General features: G+C 36.2%; 1 protein-coding gene across 2 annotated transcripts in view; it reads right to left on the reverse strand.

Moving 5' to 3' along the window:
- Positions 1 to 1,713: 1,713 nt before the first annotated feature.
- The window catches only part of TES (testin LIM domain protein), a 44,248-nt gene continuing 27,107 nt past the window's right edge, over positions 1,714 to 18,854 (reverse strand). For both annotated transcript variants that reach the window (XM_024127219.2, XM_007129661.4), the window contains exons 3-7: positions 10,452 to 10,704; positions 9,158 to 9,493; positions 7,978 to 8,193; positions 7,403 to 7,561; positions 1,714 to 2,001 (exon numbers count right to left, since the gene is read on the reverse strand). In XM_024127219.2, the coding sequence (XP_023982987.1) occupies positions 1,813 to 2,001; positions 7,403 to 7,561; positions 7,978 to 8,193; positions 9,158 to 9,493; positions 10,452 to 10,704 (1,153 nt within the window). In that variant the 3' untranslated portion in view covers positions 1,714 to 1,812. The remainder of the gene's footprint in view (positions 2,002 to 7,402; positions 7,562 to 7,977; positions 8,194 to 9,157; positions 9,494 to 10,451; positions 10,705 to 18,854) is intronic.

The following is an 18,854-nucleotide window of genomic DNA, read 5'->3' on the forward strand; positions in this document are numbered from 1 at the left end:
GTGATATTAGCATTTAAAATTGTATGCAGGATTAGAGTACTTCTTAGATAAGGTGATGTGTTCAAGACACTCTTTTCATGGCTGGGGAAGGCACAGTGCAGAGGGAATAAGTGCAGATATCTGTATGTTAGTGAGTGTGGGGTAGGGTGGACTGGGGGAGTTGGCTGTGGAATTTAGGAGAAGCGCTATTAGCCAAACAGACATGAGCTGAAAAAAATCAAAATCAAATTATTCTGGGTATGTGTCAGAGAAAAGTGCTACTCCTGCTATGACAAATGCTTCAGACTAAGAAGAAAAGAAATCTCATGACCTGCTAATATTAGGAAGAATGAAGTTACAACTATTCCACATTTGCTTCCCTTTTCACAATAGGCTGCCATGAAAAAATTCTTAGAAAACCAAACAGAATTGCAATTTGAGTATGAGAGTAATACTTGTTAGACTTACCTCAAGAAAATACAGCTTTCCCAAACTTCAATTAAAATGAATTTCTTTTTTTTCTGAAAGAAAAAACTCGTGCATGACTTGAAAACCAACAATTTAAATGCTTTCATTTATTATAAAGTTTCATAAAATTTATCCCTTCACCATAATGAAAAGCCTAGCTTCTGTCCAGCTTTGTCAGAAGTAGCCTTTATGTGGGGGGTTATTTTTTTATGCTTGGAAACACCGCCCCCTGCTGTAACAAATGCTTAATTGCAGAAGGATTTTTTTGCTCTGAAATGAAAAGGATACAAGTATTAAAGTGAAAGAGACTTTATTTTGAATAATAATATACATATCATCTATTCCATTTAATTTTCATAGTGCATAGCTATGTATGGAAGTAGATAAGGAAGAATTAACATTAGAAATATCTAAGGATGGAACTTTACAGGCAAAGAAGGCATTTGATATATACCCATGAAAAGGCATCATAGGACAGTATCCATTAGAAAAGAAAGAAAACCATGCAAAAAGTCTATCCAAACCACAGCAGGCAAGTGCAAACAGTACAAGTTATAGTTTCTTGGATACAAAAAGTATGCATGTTCTTTGGATTGAAGGCATAATATAAATGAGTGGCTTGGCTTTTACGTCCAAGCCAAAAATCATCTATAGAATTAAAAAGTGTGGATGCCACCATGTGACAATAAAATATTCAAGGCCACAGATGGAGGTCATCAGCTTACAAAGAGAATACTGAGAGGCAGAGCAAATAAAAAAAATAGAGATATGCAATAAAACCACCTCTGCCTAAGTTAGGAAATAGCAAATGCATAGGCATTAAAATGATAACGGCTCTTCATACTATGCTGCATTTCTATTTTCTCTGTCAAAAGAATTCATTGTGTATCGCTACAAAATTCAGTGAATAAGATGAGGCAATAAACGTAGAACCTTGGCATTAGGGCAAGTTTAATTTCCTTTTCATTTTATACAAGAAGCGAAAAAGAATATAGAACATGAAATGCTCATCTTTCCATTCAAATACTAACTTTTAAGTGTTTCATATATACTGTGTTTGGCACAAAGGGGGCAGGAATATGAAGAATGATTAAACCCAAGCTTCCAACTCAAAAGATTTTACATCTGGAAAGCCAAGAAAAGGTAAAACTCTTTACCATTTTTAAAATCAAATGCTTAAAGCAGGTTTTAAAAATTGATATGGAAAATTTGATAAGGAAAAACATCAAAGAAAGATACTGAACCAAATCTCCTGGTTTCCTTTATAGTTTCTTTTTTTCCTTTTGTTTTTCCAAATTGCATTTTACAGTAGAAATGCAGACCACTCTGGTTAGCTATGGCTCAATATTGCTTGGTACTCTCCTCTTAAGACATCATCTTCTTACACTCCACTGAACAGAAAACCATCCCTTCTACTGGCATGAACTTCTGCCCAATGAGACACTTGCTGCAGCAGGAGCACAGAAAGCACTCTGTGGACGCGTGCCAGCTGAAGTTGTTATAGGTCACCCGCTGCACTTCGGGATCAATGGCATTGTGGCATCCTTGACATACCTGTTAAGTCAATTATACAAAGAAGAGAAGAAGATGAGATCGAACTGTGATGGTAACATTTTCATGTTAGAACAAACTCAGCGCATTGCTTCAGATGGCAGATTAAACTGAGAATGACAACCTCAGAGATATACAACTGAGAATGACCTTCTTCTCGTTAACCTTCATAGCCAACAATTGTTAATGGGGGTCTATATGTGGAACACTGTGAGAAATAACAGGTGAACTCCAAACAGGACTCAGTGCTTGTAAGATATCCCCACGGCAAAAAGTCTTGATGGCAAGTTCCAAACCAGTGTGTTTGGTTCTAGTGTATTCTATTAGATTGTACATTAGCAATTATTTTTAAAAAGTTTTATGATTTTTTCTATACTACCAAATGCTGACAAGGATGTGGAACGAGAAGAACTCTCATTCATTGCTGGTGGAAATGCAAAATGGTTCAGCTAATTTGGAAGACAGTTTGGCAGTTTCTTAAAATTAAACTTACTCTTATCATACAATCCAACAATCATGCTCCTTGGTATTTACCCAAATGAGTTGAAAACTTATGTCCACACGAAAACCTGCACATGGATGCTTTATTTGTAATTGCCAAAACTTGGAAGATGTCCATCAGTGGGTAAATGGATAAATAAACTATGATACATTCATACGATTCAGAGCTAAAAAGAAATGAACTGTCAAGCCATGGAGGAACCTTAAATGCACATTACTAAGTTAAAGAAGCCAATCTGGGAAGGCTACATACTGTATGATTCCAACTATATGACACTCTAGCAAAGGCAAAACTATGGAGAAAATAAAAAGATCAGTGGTTGCCAGGGGTAGGGAGTAGGGGACAGGGAGGTAGGAGAGATGAACAGGCAGAGCACAGAGGGCTTATAGGCCAGTGAAAATATTCTGTAGGATACTGCAATGATGGATATATGTCATTTGTCCATTCTATACATTTGTCCAAACCCATGGAATACACATCAACAGTGAACCCTAAGGTAAACTGTGGACTTTGGGTGATTATGATATGTCCATGTAGATTCACCCTTGTTAAAAAATGTACCACTCTGGTGAGTGACGTGGATAATGCTCAAGGCGATGCATGTGAGGGGAGTAGGGAGGATATGGGAAATCTCTGTAGCTCCTGAACAATTTTGTTGTAAACCTAAAACTGCTCTAAAAAATAGGTTTTAAAAAAAAGAGATTTTTCCTCACTCACTAAAGCTTTGAAGTGGTAATTTTACCAGTCTTACCTATGACACATGAAATTATTAACACCACTAATTTCTAGACAGTAATGAATGAAAATCATGTTCAAAGTAATTAAGGACTCAGTCAAAAAATACTGACAGTGTTTGAGAATAATTAGTTTGCACTAAAAATATAACTTGTAGTTAACTGGCTTCTGTCATGTCATAATTTATGTATAATCTAATATCATGGACCATTAACACTTACATTCCATATACCATTCAGTGTACATGTATGTTATGTACAAATAAACATATGACATACACACATCCACACCCACAAACACACATAATTTTCTTCTTTAGCTGGACATGTATAGAAAGATAATAAATGAATAACTGGCAATATTACAGCAGAAAACAAAACTACCCAGTTGAGAGCTCCAAAACACTAGATAGTTCATATGCCTTCTTGTTTATATGTATTATAAATCAATGTGTCTAAAGTTTTTGTTTTAAATATTTTATAACAAATGAAGAAACCAACAAGATTGTCCAGCATTACATCAAAGTGACTAATCTTCCACACCCTTGGTCTCTTAATGTGATTGTCAGGAATTCCTGAGAGATGAGAGTGGGTGGGTTGAGGAAGGTCATTTAGCCTGAGCCTTCTTACTTGAAAAGACCTGAAAGTGTGGCTGCCACTCAGTGGGTGAACTGGCTTAGGGTGTAAAGTGAGGCCTTGTTGTAAATATTCACTTCAGACCTGCAATATACTTTCCATATTTTTTAGAACTACAAGGCTTCTAATTACAGAGATTGTAGCTCCTTAATTCACAGGTTATGTCAACCCAGTCTTCCCTGAGAAGGAAGGGAGATACTCTCTTTGCATGATCGATTCACTATTCCTGAATACAACAAAAATGAGTGTTTTGATTACAAACATACTCCTAATTTGTAGCTGCACCATGCAAGCAATTGCTTTTGTATATATTCATTTTTTATAGCTTTGTAATTCATTTAGAATGTTGCCCTTTGTTGTTTTCTATATTTCATATTAATTTTTCAATATTTTAAAACTTGTTTGTGTACAATAGAAGCATTTCACACTCAATTTTTTATTTCCTTGATTTTAGACCATGATCTACCTTCTTTATCTCAGCCCTCTCATAATGTTTGTAGATCTTTTTATAATTTTTTAAAAGTCACATTTCCATTTGCAATTTTAAAAAAGTGATAACTACTGTTCAACTGCATGTAAAATTAAGGAAATTGTTTTGGTAAAAAAAAATAATCAGCACACTGAATGGTATAGGAATTTAGGGTTTGTGGGCTTCATTAAATTTAGTTTTATTAATAATTTGTTTGCCATTCATCCCAAAGTCTGACACGATCCCAGGTAAAAACTACCGATCCCTCATTCTTCATAGATCTGAAAGCTGCCCAGGTCCCAACCAAAGGTCTGGAGACTCCAGGACCAGTCAGGGAGATGATGTACTTCACCACTTTCTGCTTGGCATTAGATTTTTCCTGGATTCTTAATTAAACCGCTAATAATTCAATAAGTTCTTATTTCCTTCAATCCCTCCTACTTTTTATTTATTTGTATACACAATATAAAATTGATAATGACACTTGATTTAATGTGCTCTCTAGAAGGAGGATCCTGTGAAATCTCAGAGATGTGAATTCTGGGGATGGCCATTTGAGACTAGAATTCCAGAGACCATGAAGAAACAAACTAAGTGTATTTCTCATTTTCCTCCTTCCAGGTTAATTTTTTCCTCAGAAAAGCCCTGTTTTGAATTGGGTTCTTGGCTTCAGGTCTAAAAATAATTTGTATCCACACTCCTTTTTTTTTTTCCTTTTAAAGATTAAAAGATCTAAGCAGATCAATTCCCTGAACTAGATAATCTTCCAATTTTTATATCATTTAGCATGTTGCATGGGTACCTCTCTTTGCTATCAGCTAAGGTTTATTCAGGTGATGGATAGATGTGTTCATTTTAATATTAAGCAAACAGCAATAGTGTATCTTACTGAGAAAGTAAACCTTCTAAAAGAAATCATGCCATATTATAAAGCTAAATAATTTAGAGAGTCTCTCATTCTCTTTTTAATCATATCTGTGGTTATTCCTCTCCAATGATTATTGAAATGCAATGGAGAGAAGCTTGTAACAATAAAGGAGCTTCATCTGTTTAAAGCTTTATTCTATAAATATCTGAGTACCTACTGTGTTGTTCTAGTGTTGGAAATAGAACAGAAAAAAAGCAGACAAAAATCCCTGCCCTCATGAAGTTTATATACTAGTCCTTGAAACCAAGGTAACATACCCCTGTAATGTGTAAAATGCACATTATGATAATCCTCTTCTGTAGAGAAATTGTTGCAACAACATTTAGAGATGCGGTTTTTTTAAGCTAAATGACGTATCAGGCCATATGATGATTCAACATCTTATCCCCAGGTATAAGGAAGGTCCATGTTGACCCCCGAAAAATGTTAAAACACAAGTCAGTCACTCAAACATTTCCTAAGTGCAAACATTGAGGGTATGGAAATAAAGAGGCAAGCTCTATCCTCCAGCTGTTTACAGTCTGGTGGAAGAGACAGATGAATGATATTAACAATTATAAACACATGGGCAAGCACACACAGAGCCCTGTGGGAAGAGAGGCATCAAGCCTAGCCAGAGAGAGAGGGGTGGAGCTTGGGGTAGGGAATCAGGAAAGGTGTTCTGAAAAGTTAAGCCTAAACTGAGTCTGGAGGAATGTGCAGGCACAGTCAAGTAAAACAGGGAGGGAATTTCCTGGAGGTCTAGTGATTAGGACCCAGCGCGTTCACTGCCGGGAGTCTGGGTTTGATTCCTGGTTGGGGAACTAAGATCCGACAAGCTGTGTGGCGTGGCCAAAAAAAAAAATTATAAATAAATAAATAAATAAGTTAAAAAAACAACAGGGAACAGGAGGACATATCAGACAAAGGAATTAGTGTGAGCAGAAGACAAAGAACAGTGTATAAACTATGAAATGCAGGTAACTTGGGAAATGTATGATTTGGGTTAGATAACTAGTAGAAATGGCTGGACAGGTAAGAAGGGGCTGGATCTATTAAGCAAAGGCTTAATGATCAGATTTTCATTTTAGAAAGATTATCTTCCATCTTTATGGAAGGTGGCTTTGAACAAGAAGAATGGAAGTGGGGAGGCCAAATTTGAGGTCACTACAATAAACCAAATGACAGAAAAATAAAGATCTGAAGTAGAGTAGTAACTGTGAGAATCTGAGATATATCGATGAGGCAGAGCTGATAGAAAATGATAGCTGATAGATTATATCTGGGGGCAGTGGGTAAAGGTTGAAAACTGGCATTGACACCAAAACTTCTTACCTTATTTTCACTGTATCATACTACGAGAACTATACATAATAAATATGTCATTTTATTCCTTAGCCAGGAGTCTCCTCTACTTGATAGCTCAGGGAGATCTTTAACTAGTACTTATTTATCTGCATATAAAGTAAACATCTATTCTTTTAATAACCCCTGGGTTATAAGCTTTACCACATATGGTCAACTCTTTCTTTATCTACTCTTTCTTTATCTATCTCTGGGCAATCATTCAACAGAAGCTCTGTGTAAGCAGGGTGTATATATATATGTGTGTGTGTATATATATATATATATATATATATATATATACTTTCACATTAAATACTTGAATGTTTGGCTCATGCAAATAAATATAAATATGCAAGTCAAATTTTGTTATATATATCAATGAGAGTTTAAGAAATAGGCACTGTAAAATCTACAGGTAGCAAAAACAAAGCCACAGTGGGTGATCTGGTAACAAGAACAGAAACATAAACATTAAAATAGAGCTAAAGCATATGAAAAGCCCATAAATACCTTAATTTAAGTGAAATCTGATCTGTATGATGAGAATCAATCAATCTCACTCCCATTAAGGAACATTTTTTTGGTGGGGATTTGATTATCAAGTAGCAGTTTATAGTGTAAACTGCACAGGTAGAATCTTGAGGTGGTTCATCCTAGTCAGTGCATGTATTGTTTTGAATTACCTGGATTTTAACACCCTATGGTAGGAATCACGTGCTTCCTACTTAAGAGTAGTGCTTTCTGTTTCTCCTTTGTAGGAGGCTTAAATAAGGCAGGTCAAGGCTACCACATCCCAAGATGTCTCTTACCACAGCATGGTTCTTCACATAGCAGGGCTTGCACACGGGCTTGTCATTGACCATCACATATATTTCCCCAGCTAGGATGTTGTCACAGTCAAAGCAGCAGAAGTGTTTCAGATGCCAGTTCTGGTTTTCTGCCTGGGTATACTCATTGCTGAATATCAGCTGGGAAGAGGATAAAAATAGGATCAATCATGTTTTTTTCCTTTTTACTACAAATAACCAAGCTAGGTTCTTTAGACCAATAAGGGATTTAGATCCACAAGGAATATCAGTCAACTTCTTGGGGTGTGAAGTCTGAAAACAACTGAAAGCTTGAACTTGGGTGATTATTTAGTTTAGTTCAAATCAATCTTTTATGTTTCTGGACAGTATTTCATTAGGTAACACAGTTAACATGGACACTCAGAATGACTGAAATTAAAAGTTTTTTTATTCAACTTCTTTGGATATAAATAAAGCAACTAATGCTTGGTTAATTCATCTTACCTTCTCGCTAAGGGTGGCCTGGTTACCACGGTGAAGGAACCATAGGTGGGTGCAAAAAGGAGCCTGCATTTAGGTGGCCCCAGAGAACATACCTCATCACAGCCAGCACACCGGGGTTTCTCACTGTCACAGTAATGTCTGCCACAGTACAGCCTGCCATTCTTCCAGAAATAAATCATGTCGACCAGGAGTTCATGGCATGTACTGCAGACGAAACAAGCTGGGTGCCACAGTTTATCGTAGCCGGCCCTTTCAGCATAGATGGCTGGGTCTCCTTCCTTCATACTCAGTTTGCAGCAGTAGCAGGACTGAAAGCGAAACCAGCCAAAACAATCTAGTCATCCTAAGACTGGCATTTCTCATCAACAGTTTTAGTAGGAATTCAGAGAGACCATTTTCAAGAGAAATAATTTCTACTGAAATCAGTAATTTGTCCATGTAGGCAATATGGTGTTAGTATTTGTGAAAAGGAATCTCTTGGCTTTCTCCAGGTTCTCCAAACCTAATTCTTGTACCCTATGTGTAACAGAGCACTGTTTTCTGAATTAAAGCTGCTTATGGAAAAAGGCTAATAGTAATTTTCACTTAAATTTTAGTAGTTCTCTCAAAAATGACTACTTTAGAAATTATTGTACTTTTTTTTTTTTAATACAGGACTAAGCCTTGTTGGTTGATGTGCTAGCGGGATCTGTGAGAAACACATTACAGTAAGTTTAGTTCTTATTTTTTGTTCATCTGTGTCACAATTTGCTTCTACTTTCAAGGCATAAAAAAAAGACTTCAATATCCCTCTCTAGAGAGACTTTTTAAAAGTATGATTGTCCATATATCCACATAAATTTAAGTTTGAATTTTAGGCATGTTCTCACAAGCAAAACTGAATTAACCTAAGCATGTTATTAGTCTTATTTATGGGAAGAGATAGACAGTTAACATCAAAATTATGTTTAGAAACAGACTCTAGATTGTATGTTGTATTCCAGCACGACACCAATGCTAACTGCTATGTATACATAAAACTCACAATTATCTTCGGCAACAGATAATCAGAAAACCTGGCTTTAGACCAAGGCTTCAAACATGGTAGATAATTCTCTAAAATAAGCCTAAACTGAATTATAATTCAATTTATTTCCCTCATCTACTCCCTTTTGGAAACAGAGTAAGTGTATTCCTCCCCTTCGACCCCGCCCCCCCACCAGCCATTCAAAGAAGTGGAATGAACCTGTAAAATATACCAACTGGCCCAACATCGTGACCGTTATCACTTACATACTGGGTTTTTTTGTGTTCGGCCGATTTGTCCTCCATGGCCCCTACCGCTGTCGTGGTGCTTCTATCGCCTCCAGGAATGTATGTTCTGTTGGGGCCTTGGGCGTTCATGTCACGGGGTAGTTTGACATCTCCTACTCCCAGAGCCTCGCTCTTATATTTCTTCACAAACTGCTCCATCTCCTTCACCTCTTTGGGAGACAACTCATGGCACTTTGAAGGGTCCTGGTCATGAGCAGGGAGTTGCTTTGCCAACTGCTTCTTCCGGTACTGCGCCCCCTCTGAGCCTGCCACTGGCTGCTTCTCTTTGGGCAGCATCTGCATGTACTGCCTGGCCTAGACCACAAGGAGACCAGTGTTAACTGGGAGATACCTTGGCCATCATATAAATGATATTTTACAACACTCATTAGAATCAAAATACTGAGGAAAGAAGTCAGTTCTATCCATTACTAACAATTGATCTTCATAATATTAATATCTTGAGATGTTAACACGTTAAAAATGGTACAATAAATAGATTGAAGTCAGTAAAAATGAACACACTTTTCTTCATGAAATTAAAGCTTTTTTTTTCCAGTTTCTTTTAATGTTTACATGTGCTAAAATCACTTTGCTGTACACCTGAAACTAACACAACATTGTAAATCAACTATACTCCAATAAAAATTTTAAAAAACAAATCAAAAAAACACAACTGGATAGTTGCAAGAGAATACAATTTTTTAGGCACATGTTTAGAATGGTCTAAGGATCATCAGTATTTTCATCACTATAAATGATATCATCACAAGATTCACTCTTATGATTTAACTAACCTTCTTAAAAGATTTCCAAATGTCTCCTCTAGTTGTTGTACTAGTGGAAGTAGCTTGACATAAAATTGCATTTTTTTTGCCTTATATAGTAAAAGAAATATAGTGTTGAACATCTTTTGAGTTATAAAAAATGAAAGAAAATTCTATTCTTTAGATATTCTTAACTACCTTAAGAGAAATCTTCTTAAGAGTAACATAGAAGTTACTAGATTTATACAAAACATCTGTTTTTCATTTAATTATTTAAAATGTCAGACCATTTCTTTGAAAAAGTTAACACAGATTATCTAGGTAGTCAAAAATTCTTTGAGGTATCTAATCTTACTTTCAAAAGACCAATAGGAGTTGTAAGTCAAAGTAATGGGGACCCCAGAAAAATAATAGACCTGAGGTCGATTAGGGTCACTAAAGGAATTGCCCTAAATAAGTAGCCCATGAACTTTAATACAGGGACTTCCCTCCCTCTTATTATTTACCAATGCCTGATTCTGGACAGGAGGAGCCCATTCATAGGTAACTGTGTTGATGGAGACATTCTTCTTGGCAGCAACTGGATTGGTCAGTATCATAACATTGCGTTTATACATGGGAATTCCATCTGATTTTAGCTTTGCAATCAGAGTGGTATACTTGGTGTCTTCAAAAAGTTTCCCCACTTTTCGATCCTCTTCATTGCTCAAGAGGACATCATGCTCTTCTTGGCCACACTTGCAGTTACGACATATTTTTCTATAATTTTGGAGATAAGTAGGCAATGATTAATTGGATCTAATCAGTCATACATATATAGTTCAAAATATACTTTTACAAATATTCCATATAATGGTATGCAAAGTCAAGTCTTGGGGAGGGTGAGGAGATTACAAGTAACCATCCATAAATTTAAACAAGGAAACATATAAATGCATCTTTGCTTTATAAGACTTTGAAAAAAGTTAGGTTTTGATTAAAAAGTGCATGCTCAAGTGGGCATGTCATAACCCCATCTGGTATTCCTCATTCTCTCAACCAGATATATAAATAAAACAAAATCACCAAAAAACTATCACAGCAAGCAGTTTCATATTTTACTGCATGATAACAGCCATTGCCCATGGGTTTTTGTTTTTGTTTTTGTTTTTTTCCCTAAGTGAGAGAGAAGGACGTTGATATATCCTTTTCTGATCAAGGACGGTAATCCAAGATTTAGGTTTAGCTTTTATCATTTCCTTTCTGTCCCCTTTCCAATTTCCTTTCCTCTCTTTTCTCATGTTCTATTTCCTTTCTCCTTTCTCTTTCCTTCCCCCTTCTTTTATTTCTTCAAACACTTAGTGATCACCTATCATGCGCTCCCTTATGTATAAGAAGACAGATAAAGTCTCTGGCCTTCTTATAGTTGAAGGACACTGACTCCCTTCCCCAGACTGGTCTGGCATGTAATCTTTCATTCATGCAATGTATATGAGTGTCCATATGCCAAGCAATGAACTTGATACTAGGACATAATAGTGAAAAAATTAGGCCCAGTCTCTGACATTCTAGAACTTACCACCTGGTGGGGAGACAGACATTAAACAAATACACACACATACAAACACACACACACACACACACACACACACACCTATAATTGCATTTGTGATAAGAAAGAAAAGTATAGGATACTTTGAGAGGGTATAATTTTGACTTAGAACTGGTGAGGAGAGGACTCCATAAGAACATTACTCCATAAGAAAGTGACATTTAGGATGAGATCTGAAGGATGTGTAAAACAGGTGTGAATTGTGTATGTGTGTGTATTTGAGAAGAGGTAATGAAAGGAGAAGAAAAGCCTCCAGACATTCTGGGTAGAAAGAGTATTTGTGGTGGTCCTGAATTAGGAAAGAGATTGTGCCCTTAGGTCCCATGGTCAGAGAAGTCTGGTATGACTACAGTGAGGTAAGTAAGTGGGGTGGTGACAAGGTTGGAGAGGTGGGCAAACCTGAGATCATGCAGGGACTTGTGGGCACATTAAGAAATTTGGCTTTCCTTATAAGAGCAATCAGGAGGCACTGAAGGCGTTTAAGTAATGGAATAACATGATTAGATCATTTTCAAAAATTGTTAATACCTGCCACATGGAGAATGAATTAGGGGTAGACATAATTGAAAGTAAGGAGACCGGTTAACATGTCAATGGTGCATCCAATTTGCAATGGCAAGGTTCTAAATAACAGGGATTCTACTGCTATTTCGCAAGTGGAATTTACAACTTGGATGGTTATTGTTTTGGCCTGGGTAAGATGTGTAATAGCTTGGACTAGATTATTTGATGTTGGAGATAAAAAGAAAGGAACAAATTTAAGATATCCTTGAATGTGAAACTGACTAAACTTTGTGGATATAGTGATGGTGAAGGGAAGGTCCAGTCTGTTAAAAAATGAACCCAGGTTTCCAGGATGAGTAAGTTGGTGAAAGGAATGTAATTTCTTAGATTGTAAAAGCAAAAGAACAGATCTGAGGTATGGGGCAAAAGGTTGGTGAAAGTTATCCAAAACTGAAATAATAAGTTTGAAATGCCTATGAGACAGGGTAAAGATATCAAATAGATTATAGGATATATAGATCTAGTGTTAAAAACTGTAGCCTGATAGAAAATATAAGTTCGGAAGTCAGGGAATTAATTGAACAGATCACTTTCACTTCCTGGGGGAAGAGCAGAGGAAGAAGATGAGGACTCAGGAAGGAGTCTGGTAAAGGAGCAGAAGCTGGAAAAGGTGACAGAGGAAAACAGAGGAGTAGAGAGACTTTGTGGGGTTAAAAACATATACTGGTACTAAAATACAGGGCAATGATAGCATATAAGTTAGAGGGAGGAATCTGAGTTTTAAAAAAACATTCTAATATCCTTTTATTGTTCAGGAAGACACTGAAGATATAGATTAACATTAGATGTTAAACATGTATGTTAAAATATCTAGATAACTAAAGAAAGAAATGTAATTTGTAAACTAAAAGAAAAAGGAATGCAAGTATAAAAATGTAATTAGTCAAATAAGAGAGGAGAAAAAAATAAATGGAGGCAATTAGGACATGCAGAAAGGAAAAATTAGATGGTTGATATAACCCAAGCATATCAACAGTCACAATAAATGGACCCATTTCTCCAGCTGAAAGATGAAGGCTTTCAGAAGGATAATACAACAAAATTAAACAATATGCTGTCTGTAAGAAACGCTTATTTACATTTTAAACACACAGAAAGGATGAAAGTATAAAGATGCAAAAAGATTAACCAGGCAAATACCAACAAAACGTAAGTTAGATACCTATATGAATATCATACAATTAATGCTTTTTCCTTTAATGACTATTAAAGAGAGTCACTTCATTGTAACAAACATTTTAAAACACTTCTATGATATAACAATTCTAAACTTAATACAACCTAATAACCTAACTTCAACATATATAAGCAAAAGTAACAGAACTATAAGAAATAAGTGAACAAACCCATCATTATGGTGAGACTAAAAAAATTAGAAGTGAATATTTGAATAACACAGTTATCAAGCTTGATCTAACAGACACATAAAAATATCATATCCAGGGCTTCCCTGGTGGCGCAGTGGTTGAGAGTCCGCCTGCCGATGCAGTGGACACGGGTTCGTGCCCCGGTCTGGGAGGATCCCACATGCCGCAGAGTGGCTGGGCCCATGATCCATGGCCGCTGAGCCTGCGCGTCCGGAGCCTGTGCTCCACAACGGGAGTAACCGCAAAAAAAAAAAAAAAAAAAAAAAAAATCATATCCAGTGACTGGAGAACATACATTCTTTTTATAAGTATTTGAAACACTTTGAAAATCTAAACGTCTACTATGCCATAGGGCAAGGCTCAAGAAATGGCCAAGGACAGATCATCAACCACATTATCTGAACAGAATGCAATTATGTTAGAAATCATCAGCAAAAATGTAACTACAAAGTACTTTTTTAAAAAAGCCTCTTAAAAAATTCAATGTTGAAAGAAAAAAATCACAATAGAAATTAAAACAAAAAACATTTTAGGAAAAAAGAAAGCAAAAGTATTACTTCCTGAAACTTGTAGAACACAACTAAAGGGATGCTGAGGAGGAAATTTATAGTTAAGGTATGCTCAAATTAGAAAGAAGAATAAAAATTAATAAGCTAAGTGTTTAATTCAGGAAGTTAGGAAAAATTCAGACTAAACCTAAAGTAAAAAAGAAGGAAAATAAAGATAACAGTGGAAACTGATAAGGTAAATGTTTGCTTCCCGTCAGATTAGGAAAAGGATTCAATACATTTCAACATTTCTTCTGATTACATTTTAAAGTAATTTTAGCTGTAGAAGGGAATTAGGATTTTAGAAAGAGTTTCTGGAAAAAAACCCCACAAGACTCAGCATCCATCACACTTAGTGCATTCATTTTAGGATCTGAAGCAAGAAAGCAACCTTGCCATCATGACTTCATTCATTTTGTCCTGTGGGTACTAATCAGAGCAGTAAGAAAGTTCAAAGAAATACAAGTCATAAGGATTCATCAGAAAGGAAGAAACTAAACTGTTGTTAACCACACATGCTATGACTGATCATATAAAAATGTATCAGCATCATTAAGAGTTTAATAAGTCGTATGGATTTAAAATTAATATAAATCATTGGATTTCTCTACATCAGAAAATTAGCAAAAAACAAAACAACTAAAAAACTCTTTGCCAAATAACAAATTATTAAATAATTACTGATTTTTGTGTCCTGTTTTCTTAAGGTGAGGTATGCAAACTGAAAACATTAGATCTGACTTATACAGTCCCAGAAAGAGAGAGAAAGAAAGAGACAGAGTGTCAGAGATATGAAGGTGGAGAGGCTAAATACTTCGCTTGTGCACACATTGGTCAGAATTCTTTATTTGGTAAGAATTCACTGAATAGTTTGCATATTCCAGTTCAGCTATAAAAGATTCTTACATCTGGTTATCTCATACTTCCATCTAGTGGAAAGGAGCATACTATTCTACTACAGTATGTTCTTCATTCTTGTTCTTTGGTTAACAAAAACAATATAATTATTCATAAAACTATCACATTGCTTTTGGATCAAGTTTTAAATCACACCTTCCTAAGGGTAAAGAGGTGGGTTGGGAATTTAGTTCTTAATATAGATAAATAGATCCTTATATGGCTGTGAACTATGGCATGCATCCTAATATTAGCAAAGTGGTTCACTAAAGAAGGAAGTAATAATTTTACAAGGATGTGATGAATACTGGAGTTCCTTTGGAAATGTTTATTATCCAGTTCTACACCAGTACAACATGTATGCTATGAAATGAGGGGAGTTAGATTCTAGAATCTGAAAGACAAATAGTAAAAGAGGACATGAAATAAAGCCTGTGGGCTTTCTAAAGCATGAACTATACTACTACAAGCTGTAGCATGGTTAAATAAATTATATTTACTGTGAAAATGTTATATAAAAGAGGTATATTAACTAGTGATATAATAGCCATCTCTATATTTTTTCTTATTTTTCGTCTTGGCTATTCTTGGAATATTTACATTCTGAGAAAATCTATATTCCCTGTCCACCCCTTCACCCACCTGAAATACCTTTATTAAAGCAAGAAAAATCAGGTTAAAACACTACACCAATAGCAGCAGTGATGAGGGAAAAAGAAGTAGCTAAAGAAGTCAGACTATGCCTGATTATCAGTTTTCTAAGTGGGGAAACTATGATGACTTATGATTGTTTTTAAAATTCCAATATATTATTAGCCTCATCTGCATCCTTACCCCAGCATGGTAACCTGCAATAACAGAGCACTTGGCAGGAATGTGACTCAAGAAGGGTAGGATGGTTCTTTTAGTCAGAGTTGTCATCACTGAAGTAGCTGGAATGACCACATCCCTTCCAGACTCCTAATACCAGAGCTCCATTTCTACAATAAAAAGGGACAACTACAAACCACTAGGCAAGAAATAAACCCATAAAATCTGGGCCAGGTGCCAAGGGCTATCCATGTGGAAATGTGTGCCATCTACTACTTATCTACGTTTAAAAAAATGTTTTAAATCCTTTTCTTGGGATTTTAGTCTACAGTGTTTTATATTTGAATCTCCCATATTTAAATTAAAATTATTTTATGTTATTTATTTTTTTATTTTTTTGCGGTACGCGGGCCTCCCACTGTTGTGGCCTCTCCCGTTGCGGAGCACAGGCTCTGGACGCGCAGGCTCAACGGTCATGGCTCACGGGCCCAGCCGCTCCGCGGCATGTGGGATCTTCCTGGACCGGGGCACGAACCCGTGTCCCCTGCATCGGCAGGCGGACTCTCAACCACTGTGCCACCAGGGAAGTCCTAAAATTATTTTATTTTTAGAAATATCTTTTAAGAACTTTCAAAGTCATCTGGAAACTAGCCAATAAATTTATTAAAAGGAGAATTTTGTTAAGGAATTAGGGAAGAAAGAGATACCATTATCTCTGTATCTACAAGAAGACATATGAGGATGAGTGGGACATTTATAATATATTTAATTTCAGTCTAAAATAACCCAGATTCCATCCCTTCTAAGAAAACAAGGAACTTTTAAAAATTGGTTTTATGCCAACCTGAAACAAAACAAAAACAGGGCTTAGGTGAGCTTAGTATCCATGTGCTAGGGGCTATGTTTGTAAGGTTTGTACAGTATCTTTCCTCAGATGATTCACACATAACTTCTGATGATATATGTAGACTTAAATAGGTTATTTTTATTAAATTTATTTGAGCTATTCCAATTCAATAGCAGTTCAGGGGAGTATATAAATCAGTTCCCATACTTAGCCCAGTTGTCTTATCTCTAAATCTTCTAAACTGCCCTAAAGCAATTCTCCCCACGCTCTCCATGGGATGTTAATTAAAGTTGTGTGAAGGGAAAAAATGGGGGGGTGGATTCTGAGTTAAGTTAGTTTAAAACAGTCTTTTTTATGACTTTCTAAAAAAGGTGTGAGGGTAGACTAGTAGACTGGGAAGCTCTAAGATGTGGGAGGAGGAGGGTTATTTGTACTAAAAAGTTTTTGTACAAAAACGTTTAATGCTGTTAACACATACACATGCAAAGATTAATATGCATGACAAATCAGAACTGTATTCTCAAAATTTTACATTACAACTTCAGAGTTCTTGAGTTAAGTCCATGAGAGAGAGTACCAAAATTTACCAAAAGCATTGCCTCACAAAAGTAGATAGATTTACAGTTTCAAGCTGAAAGCAGTCAAGAAACTATGCCTCATCCCCTCAATAGAGAAATTATTTTTGTAGTACTATTTGTAAAAATTATTTTTCCAAGGCAACTGGAGTGCTTTGACATGCTGCCAGCAGTCACAGTGATTTAAAGGAATGGTCATGGCACTGCTGTAAACCAATAATTTAAAAGAGTTGGAAGCTGCCCTTTTACAACAAGGATATACATATATGGACTTAAGCGTGGGCCTGTGTTATAGAATTCAGCACAAGCATTAATCCATTTATGGTGGGGAATTTTCAGTTTTCAGCCAGCTCTAACCCAATCAGAAATTCTCCGGACAGATGTATGCTATATTCAAGTAACACTTTTCTTGTAAAACGTAACTCTTTTATTGGAAGGATTTATCAAGGATAAGACAAACGAATAATTCTATTACTTATATGATAAATAACCTGTGGTTCCAATGATATGAAATAATTGGCTATAAACTCCTTGATATCTTGTGTTTCTGTCTTGCATTTCATAAATATTTGTTATCTCGAAATATTAACTTAAAAGTGTGCCCAGAAGATAGTAGCTCTTATGTGATAAGTATCAGGTCTCCTCAACCTTTTATTTTTCTCTGGTCTTGTAATTACTGGTGCATTGAAAAAAAAGGAGAGCTCACAGTTAAAATATTATTGTCCACCAAGATGTCTATGCTGCAAAAGTGCCACATGTAGGGTGGATAGTCTGGTGCAGTCCACGGTTCACTGGGCAGGAGAGTGTAAAGATGGTTCTGAGTTTCTGTTCTATCCTGTAGAAAGGTGGTGATATGGAAGGTTTTGGCAAGCTTTGGGTCCAAATTCCAGCTCTGCCATCTATAAGCCTTGCTTAGTAAGTTATTTAACTTTCTTAGTCTTTGCCTTCTTGTATATAAAACAGGAATACTACCAGTTATCTCAAAAGGTATTATGAGGATTAGGTACAATCAGGTAAATAAAGTGGTAAGCAGAATTTTAAGACGGTCCCATGACCTTCACCCCTGGTGTTATTCCTATTATTATGTTACTTTATATGGAAAAGGGGAGATTATCCAGGTGTGCCTAATCTAATCACAAGAGCCCTTAAAAAATATTAAGTTTTCTCTAGCTGGGAGCATGAGAGGAATTCAGAGAGATCGAAGGTGCAGAAAGGATTCTAAGCAATGTTGTTGGCTTAGAAGATGGAGGTTGCCAAGTGCTAAGGAATGTGAGTGGCTTCTAGAAGCTGAGAGCAGCCAGTGGCTGACAGCCAGCAAGAAAACAGGGACCTCAGGCCTACAACCACAAAGAAATGAATTCTACCAACCTGAGGAGTGAGCCTCGAGGCAGATTCTGACCCCAGAGTTTCCAGATTAGAGCTCAACCTACCCAATACTCTGATTTCAGCCTTTTGGGACCCTAGGCAGAGACTCCAGCTAAGCTGCCTAGACTTCTGATCTAAAGCATAAATGGATATTAAGTTAATTAACAGGTGTTATTTTAGCCTGCTAAATTTGTAGCAATTTGTTATGCAGCAACAGAAAACTATTAAGTCATTTTTAACTCCCTTGGGTTTTAGTTCTTTGATCTGTAAAATGAGGTTTGTCTAGCTAAGTTATGAGTCCCACTCTAAACTTCCATACATCTAACAGTTCATTTTCAGCTTTTT

This window comes from Physeter macrocephalus, chromosome 5, assembly GCF_002837175.3.
Source record: "Physeter macrocephalus isolate SW-GA chromosome 5, ASM283717v5, whole genome shotgun sequence".
NCBI classification, from domain to species: domain Eukaryota; kingdom Metazoa; phylum Chordata; class Mammalia; order Artiodactyla; family Physeteridae; genus Physeter; species Physeter macrocephalus.